This window comes from Callospermophilus lateralis, chromosome 2 (genome assembly GCF_048772815.1).
Source record: "Callospermophilus lateralis isolate mCalLat2 chromosome 2, mCalLat2.hap1, whole genome shotgun sequence".
Lineage (NCBI taxonomy): Eukaryota > Metazoa > Chordata > Mammalia > Rodentia > Sciuridae > Callospermophilus > Callospermophilus lateralis.
This window is the reverse complement of record NC_135306.1, coordinates 34,332,524-34,357,529: the sequence shown is the minus strand read 5'-3', so window position 1 is coordinate 34,357,529 and position 25,006 is coordinate 34,332,524. Positions and strand designations below refer to the sequence as shown.

Sequence of the window (25,006 nt, the reverse complement as noted above, 5' to 3'; positions counted from 1 at the left end):
TACTACATTTAACTATATGTGACAGTTGTACAAAATTTTCATTTTCACTTACAAGGCCACAAATTTTAAGACTGGTAAGTAGTATACCTTAGTCAGGCATAGTGGTACTCACTTGTAATCCCAACTACTTGGAAGGCTGAGGCAAGAGAATCAGAAAATTCAAGGCCAGTCTGAGCAACTTAATGAGACCCTGACACCACATGTAAATAAATAAAGGTCCATTGATAACTAAAAAAAAAAAAAAAATTTTGATATTAGAATGGAATAAGAGGAATTTAAATATACTAAAGTTCTTATATCATACAGGAAGTGATAGAACTAATAATTCATACTTCATTTTTTTAAAAAGTTGATGCATGTTATAAACTCTTAGGTATACACTGGGGGGAAAAGGTAATGTATATTTAATATACTAAGTAGTATAGGGTGAGATATGAATAGTGAAAATAAATTTTAAAAGCAAGAAAGATGAAGCAGGACCTAGAACAGAACAAATGGAAAGCAAAAACTAAGATAATAGATTCAAACTCAAAAATTACTAGTAATTATGTTAAATGTAAATCAATTAAGACAGATTGTTGGTTAGATTTTTAAAATTATTTTGTAGTGCTAAGGATTGAAGCTATGGCTTCACACATGCTAGACAAGTACTCTACAGTGGGCTGCATCCCCAGCCCTGGTTAGATTTTTAAAAAACTTCTTACTGAAAATAAGAATGTAGAAGTTTTTTTTAAAGTAAAAGGATGTCAAGGCATACTACTGCTAGATTTAACAAAATGAAAAATGATATGCTATATTAATATCAGGCCACACAAAAAATAAATCTCATGTAATTTCCAAGGACTGAAATTGACCAGAGTATATTCTTAATGGGAGTGCAATTAAACTAGAAATAATGAAGGTACACATTGTTACTCTATGAGGTGATTCAATATTTTTGTTATAAATACTACCCCATTAACCTGTAGCCACTGTATCCCATTAAAAAAATCCCAACAGTATTTCTTAGTAGGACTTGACATGCTATATATAAAATTCATTTGGGGAAAAATATGATTTAGCCAAGAAAAATAATGTTTATAAAACAATGAAAAGATCTTGATTTGCCATATAGCAAATATACTATAAATCTTTTAGAAAAAAAGATAGTGTGGTGTTGCACAGAACACAATATAAAAACCAAAACTTAATACGTGATAAAAATGGCATTATAAATGAGAAAAGTGTAGAATTTGATATTGGAATAGATTCTATTAGAAAAATTACATATCACACCATGTATAAAAATGTAACTGGTTTAAAACAATAACTATTAATTTTATAGATCTTTTATTTATAATGTTTAAGAATCTCTTAGAATCATTAATCCATTTACTTATGCACAAAAGGTGGGAAAGTTCCTTCCATGGCTCTTCTAACTAAACAAAAAAGTGGCTTCTAGAAATGATATATTTTAATTTGAATATTTTTACTCATGTTGATTAACTAGCATAAAAACCTGTCTTAGTCTATTTTCTGTTGCAAAAACTGAATGCAACAGCTGAATAATTTCTGAAGAATAGAATTGTGGGGGGTTGAGGATGTAGTTCAGTCTTGAGTTCAATACCCAGCACCAAAAGAAAGAGAATTCTTAAGCTGATGATTCTAGAAGACTGAGAAGTCCAAGAGCATGGTGCTTGTATCTAATAAGAACCTTTTGCTTATATCATAACATGGCAGAGGGCATCAAGTGGTGAGATAGAGTAAGCATGCCAGAGAGAACTCACTTTTATATCAAAGCCACTCCTACAGTAACCTGTTAATTCATGAATGGACTTATCCATTCATGGGAACAGAGCCCTTATGATTCAGTCACCTCCCAGAAGTCCTCTTCTTAACACTGCTATATTGGGAACCAAGTTGCTGGCACATAAAATTTGGAGAACACATTCAAACCATGTCAAAATCCTTCAGGTATTATTAAACTTTGAAGTTCGTATATCTCATAAAAGGGTTTTTGGTAATATCTTTTAAAGGACAATTACATGATAACTAAATAAAGAAAAAATTTTCAATTTAGTAGAGGTTTTTCTGTTTCCGGCTTTATCTAAAAAATTTGTTCTGAATAGAAACAGTTGACTATTTAAAATTTTGTCTTATGCACTTTCATCTTGTGTGTATACATTTCCATTAGCCAGGCATAGTGCTGCACACCTGTAATCCCAGGGACTTGAGAGGCTGAGGCTGAGGCAGGAGGATCTCAAGTTGAGGCTGGTCTCAATAACTTAGCAAGACCCTGTTAAAAAAAAAAATCTGTTATTGGTATTGAAAACTGGGAAGACTTGAGGTTTCAGAAACTTAGGATTTCATTTGCTAGATCTGAATCTGAAGGAGAAGTGCCCATAGAAAAATTGAAACTTTAAATAAAAGACATTGGATTTTCACAAATCAAAATTGAGTTGATAAAACTTTTGTAAAACTATAACTTACAATAGGGAAAGCCAGAAGGAAGAAAACTAAAAATTATAAAGGAAAAGTCTGATAAGTTTATATCTAATAGACTTGGTGATGTAAGCCAGACCTTTTTCAATACATTTTATAGATAACCGATGAAGAGACATATTATTTGTTTATATATTTTTTCACTGAGTTTATTCATATATGCATGTTTATCTACAACTATTTTTTTAAATGTATTTTGGAGTTCTTTCATATCCAGGTAAAAATACCTCTTTCTTTTTTATTTCTGCATGGTATGCAAGTTTTCTGAATCCATGGTTTTACTTTTTGAGTAAAAAATTATCCATAGTAAACCACAGTTCAAAAAGATTGTAATAAAAAATTCAAGAAATTAATAAATTTTAAATTTTACGACATTCTGCATAGTTTAATGAAATCTCTGAATGAAATCTCATCAGCCATCTCTGTCCTACCTAGTATGTAAATGGTCCCTTTGTCCTTAGCATCCACACAGCATATACTACCCACCCACCCATTAGGCACTTAGATTGACTGTCATGGCATCACAGTGCTCGTGTTCAAATAACTCTTATTTTACTTAATAATGACCCAAAAGTGCAAGAGTAGTAATGCTAGCAATTTGGATATGCCAATGACAAACCATAAAATATGGCCTTTAAGTAAAAAGGTGAAAGTTCTCAATAAGGAAAGACCAAAAAAAAAAAAAAAAAATCATATGCTGAGGTTGCTAGATGTGCGGTACAATAAAATTTTGAGAGCCCACATTCACATAACTTACTAAAGCATATTTTTATGATTTTTTTGTTCTATTTTATTAGTAGTAATTGTTGTTAATCTCTTACTGTGTCTAATTTATAAATTAAATTTATTTTATTTAAATTTATTTAGGTGTGTGTGTGTGTGTGTATGTGTGTGTGTGTATGAAAAAACTATACATAGGGTTTGGTACTATCTGCAGTTTCAGACATCATAATGTGGGTGTCTTGGAATGTATTCTCTATGGGTGAGGGAGGAGTGCTGTTACATACCATGGCTTATTTATTTTCATCTTCTTTTCATGTACATTTAGATTATTTTCAGTTTCTCCATTTTAAGTGAAGCATGTCTTATTATTAATTTTTCTTTGTATTTATAATGATTATTTCTCTTGATTTAAATTTTCAGAAAATATTGTCAGAAATTGTGCATATTTAAATTTTTGATATATACGAGTACTAGAGGTACTTTGCAAACATTAGGTCTACTGTTTTACATCCCATCACATGTATGAGAGAGAGAGTACCATTTCCTATTATTCTTTCTCACAGTGGATGTGATTATCAATAACTAGCAAATGCTAGAAAACTAAACAAGAGAAATGTGTTACTTGCTTTCAGGTCAGTTCTGACAGTTGCTTGTGAACAGACTGAAGTTCTCCTGTTTGACCCTATATCTTCAAAGCACATAAAAACACTTTCTGAAGCTCACGAAGACTGTGTAAATAATATCAGGTAAATAATATCAGTATTATAGTGAACATATGAACTTGATAAGTGTGATTCAAAGTGTTGTTTTATAAGTTAGTGAAAATATGTCATGCCTTGTCCCTCAGTGATCCATGTGTGTAAATTGTGATTCTAATTCCTTATAAAGTTTATTCCTTTAATTATAAAATTTACTATTTATTTTGGATTGGAATTTTTTTGAAATATACTGTTCACTTCCATGGTGGTTTTTGTTGTTGTTGTTGTTGTTTCTTTTCTCTTTGTATATCAAGCCATCATTATGAACCTCGCCATGTATTATGCTAGTGCTATAATGCCTTTTGTGCTAATAATCTGTGTAGAATTATGGCAATCCTGTTGGTTAACATTTCTCAGCACACCACCATAGAGAATTTCTTTGTAGCATTGTTGAAGCTCCTTATATTCTCATTAATGTGGGAAGTAAATTACAATTGAATGGTTTGGTGGGTTAATATGCAGTCATCAATGGTTGTAGAGACTACATAGCAACATAGTCAAATGGTTGGGATGATATAGAATAAAATAATGATAAAATTGTGCAAATATGAAATAAAGCAGAAGAAAAAGATTAAAAAGAAATGCTTTAAAGTGCTAACAGTAGTTTAGTTGGAATGAATGGATTATCTTTAATTTTATAAACTGTATGAAATGAGATTGTGTTACTTTTATGATTATTTAAATATTCTATAAACAAAAAAATTGAGGAAATTACTTCCAGTCAAGGTAACATACTGAGTTTTGATATAACCACTTTGCTCCAAACACAATAGAACAGTAAATTAAAATTAAATAGCACAAAAAATATAGCCAGGTTCTGAAATAATATAAACATTTTTGTGGTCCAGGAATGGAGCACAGATAAACTTTGAGCTGGTCTGAAACCATAGGCCTACTGGGTTTCATTCTAGCATTGATATCTAATGGTTTTGTTGCATTCAGGTAAAATAATTAAAAATGTTAGTTTTTTGTGAGGCAGGAACCAGAGTCAGAATCAGTACATGAATCCAAGTGTTTAGTTGGAATCTTTGTCTCATTGGTGAAAGTCTGAAAAAAAGGCAAAAGTTCTTTACTAGTTGGTGCTATAGATTTTAGCTGATAAATACTCAGCCTCATCAATAAGAATTGAATAAAGCCGCTTATCCTATCAGTGACTGAATGTTATGTGTGATATTTCCAATATCTTGAAACTGAAGCCCTGAAATGTCATTATAAACCCTGGCTGTAGACATGGACCCCAAATGGCCAAGTGTAGACACTCTTAAAAACATTAAATAGGGAGACAGAAAAAAGTTAAAAACTTTTCCTACTCTGGCCTATAACCAAAACTCCAAAATTCATGGAGACATCTAAAATTAATATTATAACAGAATCAACCACCAGAACAGGCATTGTCTCTGGATGAAATTAATTTATGGAGTAGTCCAACAAAGTCTTTATTTTAAAAAATAAATTATTTATTTTTTCTTTGACTAGGTAATACATGCACGTGGTACAAAATTCAAAGGTACAAAAGGGTAAACAGTGAAAAGTAAGTCTATTTCCACCTCTGTCGCCTAGCCACCCAGTTTCCCTCCCCAGAGGCAACCACTATTACCAATTTCTTGCTCTCCTTTCTAAGATAGTTTATGCATGTACAACCATATAAATATATACGTACATATATTTTATATAAATGGTAGCATTCTACATTATTATATGCCTTGTCTTTTTCACTGAATATAGAGATCATTCCATATTAGTATCCATGGGATGATCTTATTCTTTTTAACAGTTGCATAGTATTCCATTGATTGGGAGAAACTTTGAAACTTTTTTTTTTAGGATGCTCAAAGAAATGAATTCTCTCAAAGAGAATTCAAAGTTATAAAACCAACAGCTTAAACAAGAACACATCAATATAGTAAAGAACCAGCCAGAATACTTGGAAATTTAAAATGTAGTTGGTATATTAAAAACTCAAAAAGAGGGAGAGGGGCTGAGAGTGTAGCTAATGGTACAGCACTTGTGTAACATACACAAAGCCCTGGATTTGATTCCTACCATTGAGTAGCAGGGGTATATTTAGAGCTGGCTCAATTGTAGGGTTGGAAGCCCGATTGTAGGGTTGTATAGCTCAGAGAAAGAGAACATGCTTAGCATATGTGAGACCCTGGGTTTAATCCTTAGCACCAAAATTAAAAATAAAAAACTCCGAAGCCAGGAGTGTTGGCACAGAACTGTAATCCCAGCGGTTTGGGAGGCTAAGGAAGATTGTGAGTTTAAAGCCAGTCTCAGCAAAAATGAGGTGCTAAGCAGCTCATTGAGACCCTGTCTCTAAGTAAAATACAAAATAGGGCTGGGGATATGGCTCAGTGGTTGAGTGCTCCTGAGTTCAAACCCCAGTACCCCCCCAAAAAAAACCCCAGTAGATGAGATAGACTTTACCCTTTATATGATAGATGAATTAATTAATGAGTTAGAAAATAGTACTAAAAATTTCAGACAGAGCACAGGGAAAAAAACTTTTTTAAATGTAAGCAGTTAAAAGACAGCATTAATTGAGAGACTCCAATGTATAGGAAGGATTGCAAAAAAAAAGTTTTTTTCAAGGATTGGTGGAAAATTAATTTGATAATGGCATAAAATTTTTAGTATTGGAGAGGGACCAGACTTCTTAAATCAAAAGTTAGCTTTAGGGCCCCTATCGGTGGCGCATGCTATCATTCCAGCGGCTTTGGAGGCTGACGCAGGAGGATTGCAAGTTTAAAGCTAGCCCCAGCAATGGCACGGCACTAAACAACTCAGTGATACCCTGTCTGTAGATAAAAATACAAAATAGGGCTGGGGATGTCGTGCAGTGGTTGAGCACCTTTGAGTTCAATTCACAGTACCAAAAAAAAGTTAGCTTTAGGGCTGAGGTTGTAGCTCAGTGGTAGAACACTTGCCTAGCACATGTGAGGCACTGAGTTCAATCCTTAATACCACATAAAAATAAATAAGTAAAAAAATAAAGGTATTTTGACCATATACAACTAAGAAAAATATTTTAAAAAGAAAGTTAGCTTTATTTTTTTATTTATTTATTTTTTTAAAGAGAGAGAGAATTTTTTAAAATATTTATTTTTTAGTTTTGGGCAGATACAACATCTTTGTTTGTATGTGGTGCTAAGGATCAAACCTGGGCCGCACGCATGCCAGGCGAGCGCGCTACCGCTTGAGCCACATCCCCAGCCCCAGAAAGTTAGCTTTAGACAAAGCAAATTAAATAAAGATAAATCTACATGTTGTGCAGAAACTTGGGAATATCAAAGATCAAGGGAAAAATTTAAAAGCCACTTAGATTAGAAGCCTGATTAAATAGAGAAGCAAAATAATGTTCTGTACCACATTATATTCCAAGTAACTATTAATCCAGATGGAATAATTTTAATTAGGTTAAATGTCAATAGCATAAAGAATATAATTTAGAGATTTTTGAGGGGTACATTTAAAACTAAAACTCAAAGCCAAGCATGGTTGAGCAGGCCTGTAGTACCAGCAAGGAGGGAGCCTGTGGCAGGAGGATTGCTTGAACCCCAAAGATCAAGGCCAGCCTGAACAGCTAAGCAATACCCTATCTCAAAGAGGAATAAAACAAAAACAAAAAAACTAGGGCTGGGGATATAACTCAATAGGAAGAGAGCTTTCCTAGTGTGTGCAAGGCTGTGAGTTTGATCTCCAGTACTGCAAAACAGTAACAATAATTAAAAAAAAACAAACCTCTGGATTTAGCAATATCCAATACAAATGTAATGTTGGCCACATGTAATTATCAATTTTTATAGTAGTTATGTTAAAAAAAAAAAAGAAAAGAGACAACATTAATCTTTTTTTTTTTCAAAGAGAGAGAGAGAGAGAATTTTAATATTTATTTTTTAGTTATCAGCGGACACAACATCTTTGTTTGTACGTGGTGCTGAGAATCGAACCCGGGCCACACGCATGCCAGGCGAGTGCGCTACCACTTGAGCCACATCCCCAGCCCCAACATTAATCTTTAATAGCATATAACTCAAAATGTCCAAAATATTATCCTTTTAACATGTAATCAAATATAAAAATTATTAAGATAGTTTACTTTCATTTTTTTCATCATGTGACTGACTAATGGCTACCAAATTGCATAGTATAGCTCTAGACAGTGAAAACAAATAGATTGACTATATGGGAGAGTTTTGTTCAGTGTGAAGATGTAATATATTAAGACCTTTTAACCATGTTTAGGAAGAAGATGGTAATATTAAGTAATTTCAAATGCTTTAAAATTAATGCATAATTAAATATATATAATAAAAAACCCTGAAGTGATGGAAATAAAAGTTACAACTTTAAAATAAACCAAAGGCAGGGAGAGAATATTGAAAACTTGATCATTAGAAGATAGGAAAGCTATAAGAAGTTACAAAAAAAAAAAAAAAATTAAAGCAAAGGAAAGAGGGAATAAATGGAAAACAAGTAGAAAGGGACCAGACATGGTGGTTCATGCCTATAATCCCAGCAACTCAGGAGGCTGAGGCAACGGGCCCTAAATGAGGCAGGAGAATCACAAGTTTGAGGCTAGCCTCAGCAACTTAGCAAGACCCTATTTCAAAATTTTAAAATTTAAAAAAATGGGCTGGAGAAGTGCTTTAGTGGTTAAGCACTGCTGGGTTCAATCCCCCACACCAGAAAGGAAAAAAAAAAGAAAGGGTTCCAAAAATATGAATAGTTCACAGTAAATATAAATGTGTTGATATTCTTTATTAAAAAACACATAGTCAACAATTTGAATAAAAAACAAAATCATTATATATTCATTTTAGAGATACCAAACTAACCAGAAGTAGGAGATTATCACTATGAGACAGGTGAAACAACAAAGGCATTAATAAGGATAAAACAACAGTACATATAAAAGGAGAAATCTGCCAAAAAGATAAAATAATCATGAACTTTTATGTACCGTAAACATAGCTTTTAAATGTACAGAGCAAAACCAATATTAAGAGTTACAAGTTTACAGTCATAATGAGAATATTTTATTTTATTTTATTGCTGGTACTGGAATTGAGCCCAGGGGTGCTCTACCATGTGTAACATCCCTAATCCTTTTTACTTTTATTTTGAGACAAGGTCTTGCTAAATTGTCATGGCTGTCCTGAACTTTTGATTTCCCTGTCTCAGCCTCACAAATTGCTGGGATTATAGGTGTGTGCCACTGTGTCAAACTATAGTGAAATATTTAAGTTGTTTTATTTTGGGGGGTAGGGGATTGAACCCTAGGGGCATTAACCACTGAGCCATATCTCCATATACCTTTTTTTTTTATATTTAGAGACAAGGTCTCACTGGGTTGCTTAAGGCCTCACTAAATGGCTGAGGCTGGCTTGAACTCGCAGTCTTCCTGTCTTAGCCTCCCGATTACAGGTATGTGCCACAGTGCCTGGCTTTAGTACAGTTCTAATACTTGTAAATTGGCCAGATAAAAACTAGCCTGTAGAAAATTGTTAAATATCCTAAATAATCTTTCCTAATAAAAATGCAAATGCTGAGTAAAGTATTTTATCCATATGTGTGTGTGTGTGTGCGCGCGCGTGTGTGCATATACATATATTTTAAAATATATAGTTGAATGGATAACAAAGAATGATAACAAATGAATGCAAAGGATTAAACAGGTGTTCCGCTAGCTTTTAGCCCAGAAGCATCTGCCAAGTGCAGATCACCCGAAAACTCAAAGCTTTTTTGGGGGGAGGGCAAGGACCAGGGATTGAACTCAGGGGCTTGGCCTCTGAGGCATATCCCCAGCCTTATTTTGTATTTTATTTAGAGATGGGATCTCACTGAATTGTTTAGGGTCTCACTTTTGCTGAGGCTGGCTTTGAACTCCCAATCCTCCTGCCTCAGCCTCCTGAGCCACTGGGATTACAGGTGTGCTCCACTACACCTGGCAAAGCTTCTGTTTTGACAAGTGTGAGAAGTACAGGGAACAGGAGAATTAATTTTAGGGCCAGTTCAAAATAAAGATTCTAACAGGAAACTCTGCGTAAGACACCAAAGAGTTCACTTTCAACATAAAGGCAGTCTGTAAAGAAGCCATTTTGTTCATCTAGACTGGCATTGGGTAAAGTGATGTCAGAAAATCTTCTTTGTGATTATCTTACTATAGACCAGTCCTCGTGCATGTGTAGGGTAAAAATTCAACAAATTTTTCATAAAGCTTAATTTTAAAATTCATATTGAGCATCAGTGTGCCAAGAATTGCTGAGAGAATTTTGGAGGACTTAAGATGATGGGAGTAAGAGCTGGGCATAATAATGCGTATCTGTAATTCCAGCAGCTTGGGTGGCTGAGGCAGGAGAATTACAAATTCAAGGCCAGCCTTGGTGAATTCAAATCCAGCCTGGGGAACTTAGCAAGACCCTATCTTAAAAAATAAAAAAGGAGGACTGGGCACATAACTCAGTTGGTAGAGTGCTTACCTGGCATGCACAAGGCCCTGGGTTCAATCCCCAACACCAAAAAAATAAAAAGGACTGGGAATGTAGCTCAATGGGTAAAGTACTCCTGGGTTCTATTCTCAGTACTGCAAAAATGAAAAGGGGGGGAAAAAGATGGAAGTAATCACCCCATTCAGGTATCAAATGTAGTCTCAGGACAGGGAGAGATTAAGTGATGGTATATTGGAATATAGAGCTCTTAGAAGCAGACCTATGGATATATGAAAAATTTATATATGATAGCAGAGGCATTACAAATTGATAGGAGGAAAAATAGAAAAGAAAAGTTTAAATATATAAAACATATGACTTGGATATATAAATAAAATTAGATCTCTGCTTATACCATAAGTGAAAATAACTTCCAGTTAAAGACCTAATTATGAAAGCAAGCCTTTAAAGCTTTGGAAGAAAGTATAGAATATGTTTGTGTCTTAAATATGAGAAAAGATTATTGAGACACTAAGAGCACAAATCATAAGGATTGATAAGCGCAGCTACATAAAGATTTAAGACTTCATTCTATTTTACTATAGACAATATAACAGTATGAGAAGATATAATCTAGTTAAAGATATTTTCAATATCATACTCAAGAAAGATTAATATCTAGAATAAATAAGACAATAACCCTATAACAAAAATAAGAGAATCACATAAGAGAATAAATATGGAAAGATATTCAAATTTACTAGTTGTGGAAATACAAATAAAAATAACAGTGAAGAAATATCAAGTATTGGCAAAGATGATGAGAAATAGGAACTCTTAGATATTATTGGAGTATAAATTGGTAAAAATTACTTTGAAAAGCAGTTTGGCAATATCTTGTAAAATTGAAGATCATTATTTTTAAGAGAATGCACTTGTGAACAAAGGTATGTAAAGAATGGAAAGTTCATTTTAGCATCATTAGTGGTAGAGAAGAGCTAAGAATAATTTGAATGTCCATCAAGAGGAGAAAACATAAATAAATTCTGATATACTTTACAATGGAATACTATACATCAGTTAAATTAATTAAAAGCATCGACATCTGATACATACCTCAGAAATGTTAAGATCAAGGCAGAAAAGCAAATTGTAGAATGAAACTATACAGTGTGATACCATTTATATAAAGTTTGAAAACTTCACAAACATGAGCTTGATGAAAGCATGTGTTTGTTCTCTGTTTTATTCTAGCACCTAGAACTGTGCCTCATACATAGTGAGTGGGTGCTCATTAAACTTTTACAGAATAAATTGGATGCAAAATAATATGTTAAATTATTGCTTGATACATATATATGAATTCATGATATTAAAAACTTGCATGGGGAATAACAACAAATTTTGGATAGTGGTTCCCTCTGGAGAGAGGGAGGGAGGGGAATGGGTTTGGGGAGGGATACACAATATACTTCAACTGTGTTCGTAATGTTAAAAAAAAACCTGAAATATAACAAAATGTTAAAATTCGATAAAGCTGGGTGGTGGGTATCACAGATGTTTGCTATATTATTAATAATTTTCTCTGTTTCTAATATTTTACCATATAAATTTTTCTCACCTCAAAAAGAATAGACTTTATCAAGATGTTTGCCCCTACTCAAAATGACCTTTGACTAATCTGCTGTTAAAATTTGTTCTTTGTCAATGTCAGCTTTCATTTGCTGCTGTCATTATGTGCCTGCCACAGCACCCCATGCCAACGAATTTGAATCTGCTTCTTCTGATTTGTTGAATAGAAAAATGGATTTTGAAGCTTGTTTAGAAATACATCTAACTTAAGAGTTTTCAGCGAGGGTCTGAAGGGGTCTTCTGATGCATGAGCTGAAGTGTGCGTTACTTATTAATAATACTAACTTTCGTTTTTTGAGATCTTACTATAAACCAAACCTTCTGTGAAGCACTTTTTTTTTAAATTTTGTAGTTACAGATGGACACATTACCTTTATTTTATTTATCTTTATATGGTACTGAGGATCGAACTCAGTGCCTCACACATGCAAGACGAGCACCCTACCACTGAGCCACAACCCCAGCCCGGGAAGAACTTCTAATACATTATTTTGTTCATTCTTTAGAGTGTTCCTATGTAAGACAGATATTGTACCAGTTTTAAGAAATAGAGAAATTGCAACTCAAATAAAGCGACTTACCTAAGGTCATATATATATAGCAGGTGGTAGAAATGAAATTCATATTCAGCTCCATTAGACTACTTCATTGTACTCTTCAGAGATGTGGGCATACCTGTTCTTGTTTGGTTCTATATAGTCGTTTTGCACATATTTGGAAATGTCTTCTAGTTCATTTCTTAGTTTTGTAGATTACATATCTTGTGAAATAAAAACATAAGTAGTTGTGGAGATTGTTTTCTGCTACTTCATGTTTTGAGATAGGGAAAAGTCTGTAACTTAAATATGTACACCAATCAGACAGGTTTACTTCTTTCTCATTCATGTGGACTCAGTACTTAGATTTGAGAGTCCATTCAGCAATTCAGATCACCCTATTATGAGGACATAGAGAGAAGCCCTGAAGTCATTGTAAGAATATTTACTAATACCCATTTAAATATCCCAGGCTCTATTTCTTCCACTGGTTTTGTTGCTCTCTTGCTGATTGTTGTATTTAAAACAATATGATGCAATGCAGTGTGTATCCGTGGGAACATGGAATTTTTCTTGTAAAGGACAAAGAATTTCACAAAACCCTAAAAGTGATATTAGAGAACTGGTTAAGTTACATACAAAATCATTGGTAAGTGAGGATTGGATTTAGATAGACAAATTATCAATTAGAATAAATAAAAATAACAGAAATAATGACAGACACCTCAAAGATGATGTGACTATCTCACAGGACTAAGGAAGGGCTTTTGGGAAAATTGATAAAGCCTTTGAATATTTATTTAAAAATTACACTCATTTTGATTTATACAGAGTTCAAATATGACATGGGTGTATGCTGTCAAAATTTCAAAATTTCAAACCCTAAATTTAGTTTATTCTTGCTCTCAGAATTTGCACATGGTTACATAAATAGAAAAAAAATTATTTTTGTAATTTTTAGTTTAAATTTTTTAAGGTACTCAACACCATTTTCATTTAGACATTGAAATGTCAGCACCTACTTTAAGAGAATTCTCATTCAATTACTTTTTTCCTTTAGCCAATTATTCTCTGATAATGAAGACCTACTTCAATATAATCCAAATGTCAGTTTATCCAGAGTTGTTATAACCATATGTTGAAGTTTGGTAGGGACATTTAGAGAAGTTCGGTGATGCAGAAACACATAGATTTCAGTATATGTAAGGTGTCTCCTATTTTCAGGACTGTGGAGTTATAAATATTTTACAATTATTACATACTGAGTTTTAGTGTGAGAGGACAGGGCCACGTTTCCGAGAACTTCTCTAATATTTTACATTTCTACATCTGCTTATTTGGGGATTAAAGCTGTCCTAGGTGCTATAACTGATCTCATCAGCATTGTTAGTAGTCTATGAATTATTCTCTTTGCCAATGATTCTCTTGTTTTGTTAAAGGTACAAAACAAGCCAACAAAAGTCAAAGTATTGAATTTTTCATTAAGGTAAACGCACTCAACTCAAAACTGTTAACTTTTTTGCCAAGATTATATTTTTTCTGCATTTTGAAGTTAAATATCCTTTTATGTAACATTTATTTTTTTCAACTGATTCTATAACAAAAATTTAAAAACTGGTCCCCCATCTTACTTTATTTTTTATAAAATCCAAGAGTTTGGGAACTTAGTCATCTAGGAGAGATCCCTGAAACTATTCTCTAATCATCTTGCTGTCTTCCTTAAAACCCTTCAAGTGACCAGGCACTGTGACATATGCCTATAATCCCCATAATCTCAGCTACTCAGGAACCTGAGGCAAGAATATCATAAATTCAAGGCCAGCCTGGACGGCTTTGTGAGGCCCTGCCTCAAAACAGAGCTAGGAATGAGCTTATTGGTAGACACCTGGGCTCAGTCTCCAGGACTGCAAAGCAAACAAATAAAAAAACCATCAGGGGGAGCACTGTGAACCACAGCAATATAATCTCACTGAGGTGTTTTTTTTGTTTTGCAATACTGGGGATTTAGTCGTGGGTTGCTCTACCACTGAGCTACATCCTGGTCCTTTTTATTTTTATTTTTTTGAAAATTTGAGACAAAGAAGTTCCCTGGATTGGCCTTGAATTTGTGATCCTTCTGCCTTAGGCCTCCCAAGTTGCTAGAATTAGCAGTGCACACTGAAGTTGTTAATACATATATTAATATTTTTGTAGACTGAATAAAATATATTTGGTAGTATATTTATACATATTTCAAGTGTATGAAGATACTCATTAAGGTTGACTTACTTTCCAGTAGCCTTTTGTATTTTTTAAGATTTTTATTTGTTTTGTGGTGCTAGAGATCAAACCCAGGACCTTGCAAATGTTAAGACAAATGCTCTGCCACTGTACTGTAATCCCCAGCCCTAAAATATTTTGGAGTGTATTTTTTTTTCACTCATAAAATTCCATCAAGTATGAAAGCCATTGAACTAGTTGTACTTTGCAAAGCCTCATTAGTAAAGGTAAATCTACATGAGAAAAAATAGATTTAATGATAAAAGAATTAAAATTTTGATGTAATTAGAAAACATAGACTACGTTAAAAGATAGGAATGTATGTGGAAAATGTATGAAATATATTGTATTTTTAAATCTCAAATATCTTTACTATAAAGAGATTTTTATGGGCTGGGGTTGTGGCTCAGTGGTAGAGTGCTCGCCTAGCATGCACATGCACGAGGCACTGGGTTTGATCCTTAGCACCACCACATAATTGTAAAATAAAGATATTGTGTCCACTTAAAAAAAAAAAAAGAGATTTTACAACACAATAATAAAGATAATACTGCAGGGTAGGTATGTAGCTCAGTGGTAGAGCACTTGCCTAGCATGCTGGAGGCCCTGGGTTCAGTCCCTGTACCCTGTCCCACCCACCGCCCCCCAAAAAGTGATTTTGTTGATAAAAGCTAAAAGAGAAACAAAAACTGAGAAAAAAAATAATTTTGTTGATAAATCTTTAATGAGATGGTAAAATAAATTGAGGTGTTGGTTTTAAAATGCAGAAATTAAGCTGAACATCAATAACTGGTTATTTTTGGTGATGTATTTTTTCCCATTTAAAAATATTTTCAAGAAAAACTTATAATTAAAAAAATTGTTTTTTGGGGATTGTTATGGAATAAATCCATGATATGTCCCCTACCTGTCTCTATTTTCCCGCAAGTAGCATTTCTTGTCTCTGTACCTTTGCTTATCTCTTGGCTACTTGGAGTTCCTGCTTATCTTTTGTTGGTACCAGTGAGACCACCATGAAGTCTTTCCTAGTCATCCTCTTTCTTTTTTTTATTCCACATAATTATTTTATGTAATTATGTATTTATAATGACTTCACTAAGTAGTGAACACTTCTTATTTATTTAATATATATTTGTTGATGCCTATGTGCCTGGCACTGTTTGGGTACGACAATTCTAACCATGAACTAGGCAGCCTTCAAGGAGTTTATAGCTTTGTAAAGTTATTTCTTCCACTGTAGTTTGAGGTATTATGATACAAGTGTAGAATGATTTGGGAACTAAGAGAATTGGTAGATCTACCCCATATTGACAGAAAGGGAAGGCTTCCTGGAAGGGATGATAGCTAAATATTAAAAAGAAAGCAAGAGTTAGCCATATCAAGGGGCAGGGGGAAGATGGGCCTGGAATTTTAAAACCAGGATAAGTTTTGAGGTCACAATGGTATTTGTGGATATTGAAATTAATTTCTGACAAGAATTTGTATGGTTTTATCTTGGAAGGATCTCTAGATTTTATTTCTTTTGCAAGAGATTAAGAAAGTTGTGTATAACACTATATATTAGAGAGATCATCCTAATGTTAAATTAAACCAGTTTAAGGGTTAATGTTAACTTTGCTATCTTTTAAGTAAATGTATAAAAATATATTCTTGCTAAGGATTGAGAAATTAGTGCAAAATAAAAAGTCTAAATTATAAGAGTGTTTCAAATAAGTCTGTCCTGTAATCTTAACTGGTCCTAATAAAATGTTGCTAAATGAGATTCCTTGGGGAATGCCTTTGAATTAATAAATTAAAATGATGGCAATTTGAAAAGCATTTTTAATGTAAATATTCTAGATTTAAAGGGATGTTACTTGTAGCAGAGTAAATATTTCTCATTATTAAGTTCTTTCCTTCTATTCTGTCTACCTATGCCTACTTCCAGTTCCAAAAAACATCAGTAATTTAAAGGAAATGGATCAAATTACATTGTGGCTTTTATTAAATCTTAGTGGCCTGGCCCTGTGATTATGTAAATTATACTTACAGTTAATTGTATATCAGAATCACTAGATTTGTACAGTGAGTTTATAGTCATTTGTTTTTCCTCTTTCTTGATTAGGTAATATAGAGATCGTTTCTCAACAAATTTTCCTCAAGAAGAGATTAAATAAACCAGTTTTTCTTTTCTGCTTTTGTAGATTTCTTGATAACCGGCTGTTCGCTACCTGCTCTGATGACACTACAATAGCATTATGGGATCTGAGAAAATTGAACACCAAAGTATGCACTTTACATGGTCACACTAGCTGGGTGAAGAACATCGAATACGATACTAATACAAGACTCTTAGTAACATCAGGATTTGATGGAAATGTCATTATTTGGGACACTAACAGGTTTGTAACTAGGAGACCATATTAGGATTATGAATAAAAACATTTTTTTTTTTTTAATTGTGAGCAGGACTGGGGATATGGCTCAGTGGTAGAGCACTTGCCTGGCATGTATGAGGCCTGAATACCACAATCCCCAGTACCACAAAAATAAACAGATAAAATGGTGAACAAATTCAGTATTCTACTGAAGCCTCAAGAAAAAAAAAACTGGCTTTAGAAAAAACAAAAAGTGATTCCATCTTTTGTTACTTAATCATATTACAACTGAAAACTTTGGAGTTCAGGGTATGATTCAGTGATAGCATCCTTGCCTAGTGCACATGAGGCCCTGGGTTTGATGCCTAACACTGCAAAAATCAAAAACTAAGTAAGCAAAAATTTTGTATGGTAAAGAGACCAAGGCATATAGCTAATGATTGAAAACTGCTGTATAAAATGAATTTCCTGAGTTTAAGGAAAAATGTTTTTATTATTTCCTTTGTGAAACTAAAATATTTCTTACTCTTTGTCCCTTCTGTTCTAAATCTATTTATTTTGTAATTTTTGCGATTTTTTTTTCATGCATTAAAAGAGTATTCTCAAGTGAAGTGATACTGATCCTGAAAGTAATGTTTGGAAACACAGTATGGGGCAGTTTGAGTTATCATTGTTGGGGAAAAGGGAGGATATCTATGGCATTTGTTGGTAGGACCATAGTTTCTAAACATCCTGCAGTACACAGGCTATTTTTCACTTTGGACCAGTTGACTCACCTAAAATGCAGGTTATACCTCCATTGAGAAGCATTTGAATAAAATGTTTTCTAATAGAGAATTTGATTATTTGAAAATTGAAGTTTGAGAAATAGTTAAAATATACCTATTGCAAACTGGTGAAATGATAATATAGTAACACATCAGGATTATTTTTAAATACGCTCTTCAGAGGTCATATGTAAAAAGGGGATAATATTAAAGATTTCTAGATGTGCATTTTGAGTAGAGGATACAGCTATTGATCATCTTTAGACAAACATAAACATATATGTTAGAATTTAGAGGCAAATGTGTATTTTATAATCTAGAAAGAAAATTTGAACAGAAATAAAAATGACAATTTCCAAATCTATAGAAGGATAAAAAAACTAATAAGACAGTAGAAATAGAGAAGAAGGGGAGAAAAAAAGATTCATTTAAAAAATAAACAGGTGCCAGGCATAGTGGTGTATACCTGTAATCCCAGCATCTCAGGATGTTAAATCTGGAGGATCACAAGTTTCAGGCTAGATTCTGCAACCTAGCAAGACCTTCAGCAACTGAGTGAGACCCTGTCTCAAAATAAAAAACACTGAGGATGTAGCTTTACCTCAGTGGTAAAGCATCCTTAGCTTAATTCCCAGTCACACCCCACCCCCGCCAAAAAAAAAAAAAAGGTAAGTAAGATAGCACAGAAATATGGTAGGCACATAACCTACACATCAACCTAGACATCAGTAATGATAGATATATATGAACTAAACTAGCCAGTTAAAAAATAGTGTTAAATTGGATTTAAAAGTAAAACTAGCGAGGCATAGTAGCTCACACCTATGATCCCAGCTACTTGGAAGACTGAGGTGGGAGGAGCAAAAGTTCAAGGCCAACCTAGGTAATTTAATGAGATGCTTTCTCGAAATAAAAAGGGCTGGGAATATAGCTCAGTGGTAGAGCACCCCTGGGTTCAATCTCCAGTACTGAAAAGAAAAGAAATTCTCTCCCCATCTTTAGAGACTTATAAACTCATTTCCTAAGTAATTCAGAATGTCAGAAGGTAGACTGAAAATTGATGAACTTACTTAAAAAACATGAAAACTAAAAGGATAAACCCAGTAAAAGTAGATGTATGTCCAGGTGCAGGGGCACATACCTGTAATCCCAGCAGCTTGGGAGGCTAAGCCAGGAGGATTAGAATTCAAAGCCAGCCTCAGCAACTCAGCAAGGCCCTAAGCAACTCAGCAAGACCCTGTCTCTAAATAAAAATATAAAAAAGGGCTGGGATATTGCTCAGTGATTAAGCCCCCCACCCCCGTGGGTTCAGCCCCCACAGCAGGGAGTAGTGGCACATGCCTATAATACTGGCTACTCAGGAGGTTGAGGGAGTAGGATTTGCCAGTTTGAGATCAGCCTCACCAATTTAACAAGGCCCTAAGCAATTTAGTGAGACCCTTTCTCAAAAAGGGCTGTGGGTGTAGCTCATTAGTAAAGTGCCTTTGGGCTCAATCCCTGATACCAAAAAAGAAGTGGATATATGGATATAACAAAAATAAAATTAATAAGATTTAGGGCTGGGGTTGTGGCTCGGCAGTAGAGCACTTGCCTAGCATGTGCGAGGCCCTGAGTTCGATCCCCAGCACCACAAAAAAATAAATAAATAAAGGTATTATGTCCAACTACAACAAAAAAAAATTTAAAAATTAAGATTGAAAATGATGATATAATAAAAAGGATTTTTCTAAAGTGTTGTTTGAAATAATTGGTAATTCTCTGACAAGATTCATCAAGAGAGGGCTAGGGTTATGACTCAATGGTAGTGCACTTGCCTGGTATGCATGAGGCACTGGGTTCGAGTCACAGCACCACATATAAGTAAAAAATAAATAAATAAAGGTCAATCAACAAATATTTTTTAAAAAATACTCATCAAGAGAAAATAGAAAACAAATAATAATAGCAATGAGGACTGGAAGTGTAGCAATGTTGCTTAAGTAGCATGTGTCAAGCCTTGGGTTTGATCCCCCACACCAAAAATCATAATAGCAATGAAAAAGGAGCTTTAACAAAATATAGAGAGTAAGATGACAAAATCAACCGTATGCAAATATATTGAAAACTTTGATGAAATTACGAAAAACATACACCTTGGGCTGGGGTTGTGGCTTGGTGGTAGAACACTTGCCTAGCATGTGTGAGGCACTGGGTTCGATCATCAGCACCACATAAAATAAATAAAATAAAGGTATTGTGTCCATCAACAACTAAAAATATTTAAAAACAAACAAACAAACAAACAAAAAAGACACCTTAGCAAAGCTAACCAAAGAAGAAATAAACCATTTTCCAGGACTGATGTTTAACCAATGTGTACTGATTCAGCTGAAGTAGTTGTTAAAAAGATTGAACTTCTTCCTTACCATTTGTTAAGTAATTGCTGCCCTGAGTCACCCTCTGGCTACCTAGGCCTCTCTTCTAAGATTACCTCCCTCAAGATCTTCCCATCAGCCAGTAACTGAAATTCTTCTTGCACAGTAATACAATTCTAAGACTGTTCCAGCATTGCCAACTATATCTATTCTGACTCTCCAGTGTTTGTGCACTACTGGTTATTTAAGTACTCTGAACATCAATTCTATAAACATTGAAGAAAAAATTTAAATCAATTAAAACTGATCTAATAAAGAATAGCCTTATCAGCTTTATAGGTGACTCCTGTCAGATACTGAAATGGTATTCTGGTTTTATTAAACTGATGAGATTCTAGAAAAAGAGAATTCTTATTCCAGAAATGAAAGGATGTTTTGTCAATATAAACTCTGTTAATATGATTAATTACATTAACAGATAAAATGAATAAATCCATATGATTCTTTCTTTCTTTTCTTCTTCTATGTGGGATGATTGATCCATGGGGGAAAATTTGGAAAAGACTTCTCCAAATTCATATTTCTTTTTCTCTAATTCTTATGTGTCCAAAGACAGGGATCCAAAGACACACCTTTGTAGGAGGGTTGATTATTTCAATTGAGGAATAAAATTCAACATTCAGTCATGATTAAAAACAAAATAAAGGACATCATTACCAGCCTTACAGAAGAAAATTGAAAGGGTTATAAAAGAATATTATGAATCTCTTTATAATAACTTATGTAAACAAATACCTAGAGAGTCATAAATTACTGAAACAGATTCAAAGAGTAAGTGGAAAATCCTTAGACACAAGACCTATAGTAAATAAAGAGTTGGTAATTTGTAAATCTTCCCACAAAGAAAAGCCCAAGCCCAAATGGCTTCACAATGAATTTTACCAAATATTCCATTACAAACTATTTCAGAAAATAGAGGAAAAAACACTTCCCAGCTGAATTCTTTTGAATCTAGTATTACTCTGACATCATAAGAATGGAAAACTGCTGGCCAATATCCTGCAATAAAATTGATGCAAAGATCTGAAAACAGTATTAGCAAGTCAAATCTAGCAATATACATATAAAGGATTATAAGTCACAACCAAGTGGAATTTATTTCAAGAATGCCATGTTGGTTTAATATCCAAAAATCAGTTAATGTAATATATTAGTAAAACTAAAACCCCACATAATCATCTCAATAAAGACTGAAAAGCAATTAACATAAAATTCAATACCCATTTGTGCTAAAACTAGGAATAAAAGAGAACTTCCTTAACTTGATAAAGGACATCAATGGAAAACCTACAGTTAAAATCTTAATGTTGAAAGACTGATACATTTCCCATAAGATTGGTAACAAAGGGCTGGGGATGTGCCTCAAGCGGTAGCGCGCTCACCTGGCATGCTTGAGGTCCGGGTTCGATCCTCAGCACCACATACAAACAAAGATGTTGGGTCCACCAAAAACTGAAAAATAAATATTAAAAAAAAAAAGATCAGTAACAAAGTTCTTACCACTTTTATTCAATATTGTACTGGAAATACATCATTACTCTGGATGCACAATGAAGCAAGAAGAAAAAAAGCTACCAGATTGGAAAGGAAGAAGTAAAATCAGTTTTCATATTTAGAAGATTTGACTCTATTATTTATATTTTCTTTTTTGGTACTGGGGATTGAACCTAGGGGCCCTCTACCACTGAGCTATATCTCAAGGCCCTTTTTATTTTCTATTTTGAAATGGGGTCTCTTTAAGTTTTGCAGTCTGACCTTGAACTCTGATCCTCCTGCTTCAGCCACCCAAGTCACTGGGATTATGGGTGTATACTACTATGTGTTTTTCTACATAGAAAATCTTAAGGAATTCCCCCCAAAACCTAGAAATAATAAACAAGTTCATTGAATTAACAAGATATGACAAATTAATATGCAAAAGTCAAAGATATTTCTACTTAAAAGCAATGAATAGGGGTTGGGGATGTGGCTCAAGTGGTAGCGTGCTCACCTGGCATGCGTGCAGCCCGGGTTCGATGCTCAGCACCACATACAAAAAAACAAAGATGTTGTGTACGCCAAAAACTGAAAAATAAATATTGAAATTCTCTCTCTCTCTCTCCCTCTCTTAAAAAAAAAAAAAAAAGATTTATTTAAAAATAAAAATAAAAGCAATGAATAATCCAAAAATGGCTGAGGAATACAATTGCATTCACAATAGTATCAAAAAGAATACAGTAGTATTTGGGCTAGGGGTGTAGCTCAGTGATTGTGCACTTACCTAGCATGCACAAGACCCAGGGTTTGATCCCCAGGAGTACACACACGTACACACACAAAAAAGTACAAGATTTGTACACTGAATGCTATGTGACATTTCTAAAAGAAATATAAGTAGTTAATAATAAAGAGACATTAATGTTCAGAGATTAGAAGACTCAATATTATGAATAACAAATCTTGACAAGAATGTGGAAAACTGGAACCCTCATTCCTGGAATCCACATTGCTGCTGGGAAAGTAAAATGGTACAACCATTTTATAAAGGTTAGCAGTTTTTGTAAAGTGTTAATATAATAGTTACTGTATTCCACTCCTAGGTATACCTACACAAAAGAAATGAACACATGTGTCTATACAAAGACCTATACATAAATATTTACAATATTTAGCCAAAGAAAAACGGAACCAATCTAAATATCCATCCAGTGGTTAATAGTTTAAACAAAATGTATTGTGTCTATACAACAATACTATTTGGCAATGAAAATAGTATTGACATATGCTGTGTCATGGAAGAACCTCAAGAAATTATGCTAAATGAAAAGGCCAGATTGTATACTTCTGTTTATATGAAATGTCCAGCTGGGTGTGGTGGTGCACACCTGTAATCCCAAGGACTCAAGCCAGCCTCAGCAATTTAGCAAGGCCCTAAGCAGCTTCACAAAACCCTGTCTCAAAGTTAAAAAAAGGACTGGGGCTGTGGCTTGGTGGTTAAGTGCCCATGTAATCTACAGTACAAACCAAAAAACGTTGCAGGCTGGAAGTAGGATGAAAATTTTTAAAAAATCAATTGTGTTCCCATTGATTATTGAGATTATGTCAATGCAAAATTTTTCAGTTATACAATTTTTCATAATAAAAAATTTATATAACCAGAGATGTGAAAAATTGAGCTCCATTTGTGTACAATGAATCAGAGCATTCTGTTGTCATATGTAATTGATTAGAACAAATGAATTTTTAAAATATGTAGTTATACATAGGAATAAATTATAAAAGAAGATGTGTAACCTTGATGGAGAAAATTGTAAATTTTCATTTAAGTCACTGTAATATCTAAGCAAACAAAAAAGACATTTTAAAGTCAAGGGCATAAACTTATAAAGATGGGGAAACAGGAGAGGAAATATGACAGTAGAATTTTAGAAGCCAGAAAGATGGTGGAGATGAATGACTACTGACTAAGCAGCTGTTTTAAGCAACTTGATTTAGTAAGTCCAAGGAATCTGAACCCTAAGATGGCAGAGGGAGAAAGTTAAAAACTTAAGATAATTGTCATAGAATCCTCAAAATCACAGGAACTGGCAACCCTGGGTACTTTTTAAGTAGCTAAATAAGGATTCACAGGAGAAATATTTAAGAACTTCTTCCTTTCTTAACTTATATCAGTGTAGTCAACTTCCCATTTTAGCAGAAGTTTCTAATTTTACTTTATAAAGAGAGGCTAAAATGAAGAATCTTTATTAAAAGGTTCCAGAAACAGTTGAAGGTTCAGGTATGTGGCTGAAACCAAGGGGATTAAATGACATGTGTACGGAATATTGATTCCAGAGATCCTCAGCCTTCTCAGGTTATATATATATATATATATATATATATATATATATATATATATACACATGTATTTATATATATATATATATATGAATGTGTGTGTATTATATAAACTATATAGTTCCTAGTCAGCTTTAGTTTCCCACTCTTAAGCATGAGCAGAGCAGAAATTGAGGAAAACAACTTCTTTTTTTTTCTTCTTCACATTTTTGGAAGTTTTTTAGAACTTTATTTTATGTACAAAGAATTAGCATGTTCTCCTTCACTGGGTGGCTGTCTTGGGTAGTCCATTCGTGGAAGATCACTTAGTCAAACTTAATGAAGCGTATGTCCTTTGCGTACTGACGGAAACACTGTCGGCACAGGTTGAGGCCGTATTTCCGGATCAGACCGTGCGGGTTTGAACACACAGGGCAAAAGCGAGAACCCTGGCCAAATTTTTGCGGGTGGCTCCAATAGAGCTGTTGGTGACCCATCTTGCTTTCAAGGGTGCAACGAGGAAAAAAAAAAAGGCGAGGAAAACTTATAGAGATTCAAAAGGAAAGTTTCTTTGAATAACAATATAAGGAGAAGAAAACTTAAAATTTTAAAAAGAGATCTCAATATTTGTATTTTTGTTTGAGACAAAAATGGGTTGCAACAGTGGAGAGAAATAGACGGAGTGTCTAAAGTATAAATGTTGTACTATTAAAGTGGGTGAGGAATATTCATTTTTCTTTAAGTTCTACTTGTTTTATTTATGTGTTTTTTCTATAGGTATGTTTTTTTAAATAACAAAAATGAAATAAAACAGGAACAAAAATATACAAGGAAAAAACGTCTATCAAAGAAA

General features: G+C 33.7%; 1 protein-coding gene, 1 non-coding gene and 1 pseudogene across 2 annotated transcripts in view; 1 reads left to right on the top strand and 2 right to left on the bottom strand.

Annotated features, from left to right (window-relative positions):
* The window catches only part of Dcaf10 (DDB1 and CUL4 associated factor 10), a 46,469-nt gene that overhangs the window by 7,838 nt on the left and 13,625 nt on the right, over positions 1–25,006 (top strand). Inside the window, exons 2-3 of the mRNA XM_076845793.1 lie at positions 3,837–3,950; positions 17,004–17,201. Coding sequence (XP_076701908.1) covers positions 3,837–3,950; positions 17,004–17,201 — 312 coding nt within the window. The remainder of the gene's footprint in view (positions 1–3,836; positions 3,951–17,003; positions 17,202–25,006) is intronic.
* On the bottom strand, positions 20,821–20,943 carry LOC143393273 (small nucleolar RNA SNORA38). Its single transcript, XR_013090570.1, has one exon. It is a non-coding gene; the product is annotated as a small nucleolar RNA SNORA38 (small nucleolar RNA).
* LOC143390832 (small ribosomal subunit protein uS14 pseudogene) lies at positions 24,480–24,666 on the bottom strand (annotated as a pseudogene).